Source organism: Aspergillus pseudonomiae (assembly GCF_009193645.1).
Source record: "Aspergillus pseudonomiae strain CBS 119388 unplaced genomic scaffold BDV37scaffold_50, whole genome shotgun sequence".
NCBI lineage: Eukaryota > Fungi > Ascomycota > Eurotiomycetes > Eurotiales > Aspergillaceae > Aspergillus > Aspergillus pseudonomiae.
Genome location: NW_022476042.1, coordinates 126,035 through 137,323, shown reverse-complemented (window position 1 = coordinate 137,323; position 11,289 = coordinate 126,035). Strand labels below are relative to the sequence as shown.

Below are 11,289 nucleotides of genomic sequence, written 5' to 3'. Positions count from 1 at the left end.
GCAAGAAAAAGCGCATTCATGACCAAACACGAATCATCATCTACACATAAACATAGACACAAGAAAGCTACAGAAGCTATTTACAATCAGACCCTCATTATAGATTGTAGGAACACATGATCCTGGTATTTGCTCCTTGTTGAAGTATTTCAGCCACTCTAGCTCTGTCCCAGGGAAAGAGTACTTGGCACAAAGCTTAACTCAACACAAGCACAGCCGAAGGGAGATCCCGTTCATCCCAAGGATGTCTAATTGCCAACTAAAATTATACATGGCGATCTAGACGCGCTAAGGTGGAGTGGATGCCAGTTGATATGGCGGCCCGTCAACTGCCGAGAGTGCTCCCCAAAATGGCAATATGCTCCCTATCCGATCGGTTTCGGGCCCTTATCTTCACGTGTTTTCCTTCTATCTTACCAGTTTGGGACTGTTTTCGGTCGGGTTTCGGCATCCCGATGGTACCCTAATTGAATGATCGGCAATCCAACTGGATACCAGCTCCACAGCGGGGAATGAGTTTTGCTCTAATCATGCTTCAGGCTGCAATGAAATAAAGCACACGCATTGGAGTGATGTAAACATGACTTGGGTTTTGTCCAGCGATGGGGCCGGATAAAGTTCACGGCAGTTGACAGGGCTGTGCCTGGACCATGGATCGTAGCTGTCTTGTCAATATCCGGGACTATTCTTTACCTTGTCGTGAGACCAATAACAGAATATCGGCTTACCATTAATCACGCAAGTTTTGTTATGCTTCTTGATCGGCCAGTCGCACACATAATCTCTGAGAAAAGAAAAACAGCTGCCTGGCTTCGGAAGTGGGCAGCTATTCCACATCCCTACAGTCAGTTATCAGCTGTAAATATGACTTGTTGAGGTAACTTGTACGCGAGGCCTCTACTACAGACAGAATTCTGGCTTATAAATGACTACAAATTACATAAGATCTTAGTGTCTCAAAATACTGATTGATACAAACACAGATTACTAGAACACAGAACACATGGGATGCCAACGAAGTGCACATACAAAGCGAAGCCAGCTGCGATACCTAACTATCGCTGACAACCTCACCGAAAACCTTGAACTCCACCAGCCGAACCTTTTGCTCCTCTTGTGGCGCGAAAGCAAGCCGGATCTGGTCCGTCTCGACACCGTCCCAGGTGGCCCGGGTAATTCCGTTCGCAACCGGGGAACTATAATTCGCACTAGACACCTCCGACCACTCGCCGGAGACATTAACCTGAATACTATATGTCTCAGGAGCATCAAAGCCTTGCGTGCTATTAGCGAAAAAGGCTATCTCCGCGCTGGCCGTCTTGGTTGAAGACTCGAAGCTGATCTGGTACCATAGCTCACTGCCATTTCCAGCTGGTGTATCCCAACCGTTCGCGACGTCGGACTCTGGGAAGAACCAGACTCGACCGTCGATGGCGGCGTGAACCGCGTTGGTGTCTGCATCTGTGACAGAGACACTGCCTTGGGGGTACACTGTTGAGTTCTGTTGCACGGAGACAGCTATAGGGCGGTTAATTGCCGGCGGAGTTTCTCGGGTGATGCTGGTAGTAATACGGGTCAAGCTTGGTGCTGTGGAGACAACTTTGCCGTCGACCTCGACCACTAGCCCGGAGGTGCCATAGTGATCACCATTGGCGTCCCACTGGACGGCGATCTCGTGGCCATGGTAGAGAATGCGCTCGGCACGGAAGTATGACACGACGGCTGGGTCTGCTAGCGGGTTCACCTCAAGCACATCGTCAGCGCGAGGACGGATGCCAACAAGTCCGGAAAGGACGAGGTCAACATAGCCGGAATGAAAGTAGTGCGGGGAGCGCGCTAATCCCACGATCGGACTGCCTGTATCGGCATCATAGTCTTCTTCCAGGTTTAGGACACCACCTCGACCGGGGTTGTAATGTAATTGAGCATACTGTTGGAGCAGATTGGTGTAATCGGTCTTTGTGACAAGGTTGACAGCAGCAGATGTGTTGTAGTGGTCGAGCAAGTTAGCAAGAGCCGACAAGACTTGAGTGGTCTGGTAAGGCCAGGCAGGTCCGTTCCACTGGCACTCGCGTTGATCGCCTTCATAGCGGTATTGTTTCATGTAGTATTCATAGCTTGGTTCGTTGGTGCGTAGACCGTGAGCGCCCGCGAACTTTTCGCTATCCAAGAGATGTTTCCATGCTTGAGCGAAGTCCTCCGTGTCGTCTGGCAGATCGTGTGCCCAGGGAACATAGCCCACCAGCTCGCGGCCTCGAATGAAGTCCCAGTATGTCACATACTCATTGTCCACTTTGTACCTATCAATGAAGTGCTCGTAGGTGCTATTCCACAATGTGTCCTGTACAGTTTTCTTGATGTCGGTGGCCTGTTGCTGATACTCGTTGGCCACATCCTCCTGGCCCAGTAACGTCGCCAGGTTGGCAATCGCCAACGCGTTCGCATACTGGTAACTATTGATGCTGGGCCGGAAGGCATTTCCTCCTGTGAAACCATCCGCGCCGCCGGATGCGTCGATGCTAGCAATCGTGTACTCAGTCGCATCGGTGAGTGGCTGTATCCAGTATAGGGCCTTAGAGGTGTCGTATCCTCCCGTTGACATGGTGGTGGTATTCCATCCCTTGAAGACCTCCTGCATGGTATCTAAGTGGACGGTAGCATCGTCTGCTACTCCATCGACCAGATACACCTGCCACACTCCGTCGGCCATACTCTCAGAGAACTGGTATGGGTTCCTGTACGGGCCATAGAGGAAGCTTGCGTAGTCGCTCTTGAAGCGACGATCACGGCACCAACGGCCTTCACGCAGATGGAAATTGGCGGCATCAATCAGCAAAGCTGAGGGCTGAGTCTGCCAGCTGACATCATTCAGGAACTCGGTTGAGATGTACCCATCGGCACCCAAATCACGCTGGTGGGCACGAAAGATATTCCACCGATAATAATACACATCCTGGATATCAGACACACTGGACTCGAAAAGCGGGATCCGGTCGCGATACCACGGTGCATCATTGCCGAAGTACTGAGCAGTAATGGCATCTGCATCCAGCCCTGCAGCCTGCAGCAACAAGCTGGCCCAAGCCAGGCCTTTCACACAGTTCATTTTCGCTAGTTGTTCCTGCGCATCATGCTATATGCTGAAGACCGGGGTGCATTTATAGCTTCACTACGGTGCTTGGCTCTCCGGCGGGGAGAGCACGCATCAGACGATGTCCGTTCTAGTTCAGGATGGTTCTCACGGTAAATTACCCCGAGGGGCTATTAATGTGCCGATCGGAGTGCAATTGGCTTGCGCTAAATTGGTCCATAATACATAATTTGGTCTCTTGTGTCGGAGCCCCGCATGGCGTTTCTTCACTCCTGTGGGGTTGACCAGGAACCCCGACTTTTAATTTATGATAGCGCCATGGCAGTGCCCTGGTTTCCCCAGTCGTCGTCATATCTCGGTTATTAGTTGAAATGTCCCGGTATATTATGTCCAAGTGCCGACTCTATTTTTCGCTTTGTTGTGCCGCCTCCTGTAGCTTTTGCATGTATGCTTCCGATTGAGCAGAATATGGGCATCGCTTGCGAATCGCTTCCCCGTACCGGTAGAAAATAAATGGAAAAGGCATACATGCGACCGTAAGAAAGGCGGGGATTGATGAGGCCCAATGAATCCCTAACCTATCATACATATAAGTCGTGAAGAGCGGAAATATTCCTCCAAACAGAGATCGCAGAACAGCATTAGCCGCCAAGACCGATGCGGCGAAAATGGTATAAGAATCAATAAGATATCCCATGATGCCTAGGTATAGGAGAACAATCCCACAGCCGAATGGAACGCCGGCTGCTATACTAACCATCCAGTGAATGGAGGGAGAGTTGGTCCACGCGAACCAGAAGAGACCGACAGGAATCAACACCGCAGATAGCATCACCGGCGGCAGGCGTGACTCTGGAGGCGCGAACCCTCCATGTCTTTTGACTGTTCTCATGTATCGATTGTTGTCAGGAATTGTGTAGATCGTTCCGACAATCATACCCACAGCAATGCCCATGAAGGCGAGTCCTCCCACGCCTTGGTTCCATCCCCGGCCGTGTTGGTACACAATAGGAAACGCGGCAAACATCATAAAAAGTGCGCCATAAATGATGGCAATGTATACAGATAACATAAATACAATAGGCTCTCGGAATAGTAGGACCCAGGGTCGCAATAAAGAGGTGGCAAACATCCGTTTCAAAGAAACAGCCCCTTCATTCTCGACATCTAGCTTTGATCGATAAACCATGCCAGTTTTTTGAGAAAGACGCTTTGCTCTTTGGCGGAGGAGAACTGGTGCGTAGGTTTCAGGAACGAAGCAGGTCATCAGAATCCACAAAACTCCGGACAGCGCAGCCAGGAAGCCTTCCACCCATTTCCACCCAGCATTCATCCCCAGAAAACCACCGATCACCGGCCCAATAGCAGGCCCCATGAAGGGTGCTGCAGCAAAGAGGCATAGGGCCAGCCCCCGTTGCTCAGCTCGAAACATATCGCTAATCACACCCCCCGCGTTCGTCAGGGGTGATGATCCCGCCGTGCCTGCTAGAAAACGCAGAACCAACAAAGTCTGTATATTCTGTGCACCGGCACATCCCGCCAGAAAGACCGTCATCGCACCAAATGAGACGAAAAAGGGATATTGTCGACCAATGAACTCGCTGAGCGGCGCCCAAACCAATGGCCCGAGTGCAAAGCCGATCACAAAAAGCGATAGTCCAAGCGTTGCAACTTCCGTGCCGACATCCAAGCCTTCCATCACTTGTTTCGTAGATCCAGAATATGCTGAGGAAGCGAGGGCAACGGCCAATGTTGCTGTAGAGACGACGACCGTAATGCCGACTTTCTTGAGTGTAGTAAAGAGGATGGGGTTTCTGGGATCATTCGGCAGCCAGGAGACCAGGAAGGGATCCGTTTCCGTTCCTGATCCAGGGTAATTCTGATGCAGAACATCCTGAGTAATGGCCCCTTGGTCTACCACCTGGCGCCAGAAGGGTATGTGTCGTTCACAGGCTGGCTTAGTCCATTCCGATTGACTCTCTGGGTCCATACCCATGATCTATGGAATTAGCCAGGCGAGCTAACTCTGTCGCACAACCTTGTTATGCCACGCCGAAGGACCATGGTGAAAATCATGTTGGCTTTATAACGACCATTATATCCAGATGATATGCCAAGACAGTCATCAGGGAGCGGAGTCCAACGCTTTGGCTCGGACCCTAGACGTGCACTATCGTCTATCATTGGCCAGGCCACCGAACTTACGCCCTACAGCCGACATAAGGAGTCCTTTCCCCATATAGGGCAGGGATGGTTGTGTCATCAAGTCGCCTTAACTCCGTGGCCCCATCAGCACTCGGCACACAATTCCGAGTCCCCTTTTTAATACAAAGCAGATCACAGTAAACCGTGCGCACGGGAGGTCTAGGGATGCCGTTTACGAGCCAATCATTCCGAAATGTTGGCTACCTAATCCCACAACACATCGCACTTGGGGCACCAAGCATAACGAGCAGATTCCGTAGATACCACCCTATTAGTTATTGAACAACGCATTCGACTATGGTACATCTTCTTAAAAGCTTTCCTCAATCTAATTCATGGGTGTTACTTTATCACGCCGTCGTAAAACTATGTATTCAATTCGGTTCTTCCAGGTTCTCGACCGATTATCAGCTCCAGTGGGGTTCACATGCAGCTAACTACAAAATGATTCGTAACTATGACTCGGAGAGTGAAACAAAAACCCGGCTAAGTAAGCAGAAAGTCGTAAGGCGGTTGATATTTCCGCCTGTCCTCCTCTCTGGGAATCGGATCCGTACGGCCCAATTTCTGTGGTTATGATATCATCATTTGCACGTCAAGTACACTATGGACCGATTTGAAGTTCCACCACAGGGCCCTTGTATACCTTCCTCGCTCGGACGAGATAATAGAACAGACTCAAAAGAATAACTCCCCCAATCCCCACTACACTGTAGTTCATGGATTCCGCCGATACATGATTCATGGGTGGCCAGAAACTGAAGAAGACTGCAATGGTCATAAAGATCACAGCAAAGACGTTGATAAGGATGCCCCAAACCCCCGGGACATGACAAGGACCCCAGACAAGCTGGGCTCCGGCTGTATTGATCATGGTATGCTCACCCTTGGACCCACTGATTCCACCCGTACAGCGTCGCCAGAGCAAAAGTCCGGCCGTAATCAGGTATGATGAGAACAAGCCCGAGGTGGACAAGGACATCAAGTCATTGAATGCCAGGTCAGAGCCAATACCAATAAGGCTCAGCAGACAGGTAATGGCGGTGGTTAGGGTGACTGCGTATGCTGGAATTGCGGAACGAGCAGTGACCCTCGTCCACACTCGCCATCCAGGGATGCCCCGGTCACGCGCAAAGGACCAGAATTGCCGTGATGTCGAGGCCAGCATACCGGCCGAGGAGCAACTGCCCATTGCGACGATAATGGCGCCTGCAGTGGCCGTGCCCGCTACAGATCCCGTCGCCTGGTGGAATATAGTTAGGAAGGGGACTCGAGCTTCCAGAACTCCCGTCATATCCTCGACACAAAAGAGCAATGCGATTAGCATGCTGAAGCCGAGGACGCCATTGATTAGCACAGTGAGCATCAACGCCAAGGGCACAGCAACAGTGGCATTAGTGATTTCTTCAGACAGCTGGACCGTGTCAGCTCTCGGATCCGTCGATGTTTAGACAATTTTCGTACATGTACTGCAGCATCGCCCCCTGCAAAAGCAAAGACAGGTCCAATCAGGCCAACAAAGAACGAAAGACCTTGAGAGGGCCATTGACCTTCGTTCAGAAACTGGGTGAAAACTTGCTCGGCTGTATTATGATTGGCCATGTAGACCATTGGAATTCTTCCCAAATAAGCAGAAACCTCACATATTTATGGGACGTGATTTTTACTTACAGGATAGCAAAGAAGCCCAAAATATGGAGGACTAGGATTGCACCTTCAAATCGCGGCAATACCTTTCCTCCAGCTATATTTATGATGAAACCGAAAAGGGCAATCGCATAACCGATCAGCACCTGTCGCCATATTTTAGGCTCGTAGGATGGATTGGTGAGCGTCACCAACGTCTCGATATAGTTCCCACCCAGATAGCAGACGGTCGCATAAGTAGCCTGCCAGCCAATTACCGTAAGCCAGCCTTGGGACATCATCAGTTAACGTATTGACTCGCGTGGAAATAATGTGGTGTCCATCCGCGATTCCACTCACCTGTGATGTAGCTGAAAATTTTCATTGCGGACTGAGGTGCGAGCATTGAGCACCAGTGGTACTGTCCGCCTGATGTTGGTGCCCTGAATGGTTCTTCTTTAGCACGATGTTTCCAATATCGCTGCATAATTCCTTACATCGACACAAGCTCCGAGATTACTACAAATGTCGCAGCGATACCAAACCAGACGAATATGTACCCATAGACACTACCGGCAGGACCACCACTAACTTTTGATCAGTCTGGGCTGTAATTGATGGACAGGATCTCGTGTACTTTTGAAAGTTCTGAAGAAATAACCTATCCCGAGCATGATGTTTCAGCTGATAGAACCGCGAAGGCAGGTGATGTGGTAGAGCCCTACGTCGTTACAGACTCCCATGTGATCAGAATGGTGCAACTGAATCCCAGCATCGACAGCACCCCAAAGTTTCGCTTCAAGACTGGACGCTTTCCTAAGCGGGTCAAATGGATGTCGTCCGCATTTTGATATGATGAGCGTCCCTCAAGCTCATATGACCGGCCATGTGTAAATTGCTTCAAGCCATCAGACGTCATGGCGATGGAAGTAGTCCTAGTGCCTTAACAATGAAGAGCTGCAAGTATGCATATACAAAGGTGCTTAATTCAATTGAGAAACTTTTCAAGTCGGGTTTTGAAACACATATCAGTACAGGAGTCTGAAGTGAAGGAAGATTAGTTGATTTCAGATAGTCAAGAGATTTCCTGTTGTACGATAAATTCCAGAAAAAGGGAGAATCCCTCAATGCACTCCCTCCGCTTTCGTCCCACATTGGAACCCATTGTAGCCCAATTCGCCTAGTTAAATTGACTGGGGAGGCTATCCCTGGAGGGAGGTACTTTTGAATTGACGCATAGTATCAGGGATCCGGTGTGGACGATGAAACCTTGCGGTCGGGGCTGGGTCCGTCTTTATCAATCCTGGGAACTTGCAAGGCCATTTACAGGATCTTAACCAATGGATCCACGAGGAATGCGCCAAAATGCAAGGCGCTCCGACGTAATTTAATTATTTCGAATGGGTTACTTCTCAATTATATTTGGCCCAGTATAGGGCTCTCTGGATTAGATCCCGATCCCAGACTCTAATACTAACTTTTTCATCCATAGAATACATGATCGGCAGCGATATTAAATAATTGAAACTGAAAGGACGCAGTCTCTTCCTTACCCATTTCCAACCACTAGACCTTTAATGTCGGTTATTTCAAGCCACTTGAATTATGCTCTATATAAATTGGCAAATCGGGAAGCTCTATATCATCTGTATGTTTCCGGTTTTGGATCACCCAGGCCAAGCACGACCTCACGGGCCTCGCAAAACCCTCGAGAGCATGTCTGTAGAGTAGTTGATTTCTCAAGCCTTCGTTTGCCAATCAATTCTCATGTGTTCTGGTTGGGGGGGGTAAAATCGAAACACTAGATCAATCTCACATGGGCTCTCATGTCAATCTCCACAACGGAGTCAGGGTTGCATTGACATGTCAGCATCCCTGCCATTCCAGCCTGGAATAATTTCACTCTCAAGTCCGTTCATGTTTACGGATAGTGTTAGCACACCAGTCGTGGATAGAGGCTCAATGACGGGTTTATTCGCAGGTTGGTCTTAGCTTAGGATCAGCATCTCAGCCCAATCCTCCCGGTCTACTCGTTTTGTTATTTGAATATCCCTTTTTTCCACGATTTTCCATTTCCGTTTCCTGTTTTTCTTTATTTCCCTTTTCTTTTCTCTCATATTTAGCCCTCGCTTGTATGTTATTAGCCAAGAAAGAGTTGTATTGCTCACAGTGGAATCATAGCATCAGGCGAGCTGACCGATTGAATCACGCTCGGTCACCCTCTTCCTTGGCCAGTTTCGAGGGGCTTAGCACTAATTAGAGACCACCTGGCAAGCGTCAACTTGGCGCCAAGAATTGAAAAAAGTCTGCACTATGTAGGCTTAGATAGGTTAGATTGACTTAACTAGGGTTTAGGACGGTGATGTTAATAATACTGGGGTTCAACCCCCTGGGGGCCAGCTTTTCGGTCGAATCGGCCCTTTCCAGATTGTAGAGAGGCAGAGTACCCTAACATACTAAAGATTGAATCTTAAATCTGAGAGAAATTTTTGAAAAGATATCAGGATGACTCTTATATTTTTGGAAATTTTTTGAGAATTTTAAAAGTTAGATATAATGCTTAAGTGGCACCTATGTATAAATGTTCATATGTGGTTGGGATGGCATCCAAAGTGTATATATATCTACACGGCAACTTCTCGATAGCTTGATTCACTTTAGATTGGAATCCATGCAAAAACCTCTAAATGTTCCCTAAATAATTTCTAATAATCTTTGATGCAATAAACTATTTTTCAAACATTTTTGAGGAATTTAAGACGTAGTATTATACGTGTAAAGGTACATACGATAAAAACCATGTGGAAAATATCGTTGTTTCGTAGCTCGGGATTTTCTCGGCAAATCGCTCGAGCGAGGCATGGCCGATTATTATTCGATTTGCAATGAGATCATTGAAAGGTTGAATAGAGATTGTATGATAGGCGGACTTTTCAATGAGTACATATCTTAATGGTATTTAGAAGTGTGAAGGAGCTGCACACAGTCTACAAAGTTAGAATCTCAATTGTAAAGATACATCATACTGTGATAAACTACCACTATATAACTATAGAGAGATGCAAGCATTCCACAATTCAACTGACTCTGTTGATCACTTTGGATATTTTACTTTAGGCTCAATCAGCTACGGTTGAAATGGGTGTTTCAGGCCTGAAATTCTTCAATTGATATGCAAACAAGTGAGCCAACAAACAAACATACATGCAGAGATATAAGGAAATAGTCAAGGAAATCGAAAAGCAGATGGTCTAAGTAGCAAACAAAGGAAAATAAACAGCAAATTGATATAATTGTTTTCGCATCGTTCTGTACATCCCCCTTCACAATCCTTTCCCTTGGCCTTATGGTTGCATTGCCAAAGCACTGACCAGCAGTAGCTTAGACGCAAGGCTTGCAAGCAACCTGTCAATGATTAGTATTGGGTCATCATTAGATAGAAGAATGATGCAAAACTTACAGTCATGGTGCCAAGTCCGGCGACACAGGCAACATCGGCAATGGGGTCTAGAGTATTCAGTCAGTGAAGGATCCCAAAGTCTTTGGTGCAGAAGGACTTACTAAGAGCAAGCTCGGCAGCGGCAGCGGCGCAAGTGGCGCTCTGTCCAACGACGGAGCTGATACAGGCTTTGGAAAGAGTCAGTCAGCTGTATAAGTGAAGCCTTTGGGAGTTAATTACCGAGCCAGCTGCATCCATCATCTTCCTTGGCCTTGGTCCAGGCAGAGGCGATGTTGTTGATATCAGCAGCGCTCTGGATGTTGGTGGCAGAGATGCCGTTGGAAGCCGGGATGGCGGTGGCAACAGCGAGGAAAGAAGCGGCGACGATGAGGAACTGCATTTTGATAGTGGAATAGAAGAATTGGTTTGAAGAGATTGTTTGAATGGTGTTGTTGTTTTTTGGAGGTTGTAGTGTTGTAGAGTTGTTTGCTTTGTTGTGTTGTTGTGTTGTTGTGTTGTTGTGTTGATGAAGATGTGATTAGAGACGACGATTGAGGCCCTTATATAGACTTTTCGTGCCTTGCAGGATGTATGAAGATTGTACTTCTTGCAGAGTCAATGGACGTTGTATGTCCTGCAATGTGAGATTCTGTATACTGGCCATGTTAATTTTGGATTGTAGAGTCTCACCTTGCATGATAGTCTATCTCAATGACATGTTTCGCCCCTATTCCCTGTCAGCTTATTCTTGGCGGTTATAGGACCTAGCAAGTCAAGGGACCTTTGGCGCTAAAGCTCTCAGTCTGAGCAGGCTAACCCGTGTATCAAGCTATACTCTACGAGAATGTTCGAGCTATGACGGTAGTGCTGCCGCGAACATAGCCATCACTCCGACACCTCACGGCCATTGTGCTTCCCAATATGTCGG

General features: G+C 48.1%; 4 protein-coding genes across 4 annotated transcripts; all 4 read right to left on the bottom strand.

Annotated features, from left to right (window-relative positions):
- Positions 1 to 953: 953 nt before the first annotated feature.
- Positions 954 to 3,300, bottom strand: BDV37DRAFT_159951 (Six-hairpin glycosidase-like protein). Its single transcript, XM_032079145.1, has one exon. The coding sequence runs from the start codon at positions 3,104 to 3,106 to the stop codon at positions 1,052 to 1,054; it is 2,055 nt and encodes a 684-aa protein (XP_031939835.1). The 5' UTR covers positions 3,107 to 3,300; the 3' UTR covers positions 954 to 1,051.
- A 194-nt stretch (positions 3,301 to 3,494) lies between these two features.
- Positions 3,495 to 5,081, bottom strand: BDV37DRAFT_272820 (MFS transporter; the record flags this gene model as incomplete). The annotated part of the gene is made up of 1 exon (XM_032084949.1): positions 3,495 to 5,081. The coding sequence occupies one exon, from the start codon at positions 5,079 to 5,081 to the stop codon at positions 3,495 to 3,497; it is 1,587 nt and encodes a 528-aa protein (XP_031939834.1).
- Positions 5,082 to 5,900: 819 nt separating this feature from the next.
- On the bottom strand, positions 5,901 to 7,841 carry BDV37DRAFT_295365 (amino acid/polyamine transporter I; the record flags this gene model as incomplete). The annotated part of the gene is made up of 7 exons (XM_032089858.1): positions 5,901 to 6,710; positions 6,761 to 6,914; positions 6,968 to 7,211; positions 7,283 to 7,365; positions 7,420 to 7,509; positions 7,560 to 7,583; positions 7,648 to 7,841. 7 exons carry the CDS (start codon positions 7,839 to 7,841, stop codon positions 5,901 to 5,903), a joined length of 1,599 nt encoding a protein of 532 aa, XP_031939833.1.
- A 2,462-nt stretch (positions 7,842 to 10,303) lies between these two features.
- Positions 10,304 to 10,761, bottom strand: BDV37DRAFT_284649 (fungal calcium binding protein-domain-containing protein; the record flags this gene model as incomplete). Its single annotated transcript, XM_032087543.1, has 4 exons — positions 10,304 to 10,327; positions 10,383 to 10,429; positions 10,484 to 10,549; positions 10,602 to 10,761. 4 exons carry the CDS (start codon positions 10,759 to 10,761, stop codon positions 10,304 to 10,306), a joined length of 297 nt encoding a protein of 98 aa, XP_031939832.1.
- Between the last annotated feature and the right edge of the window lie 528 nt (positions 10,762 to 11,289).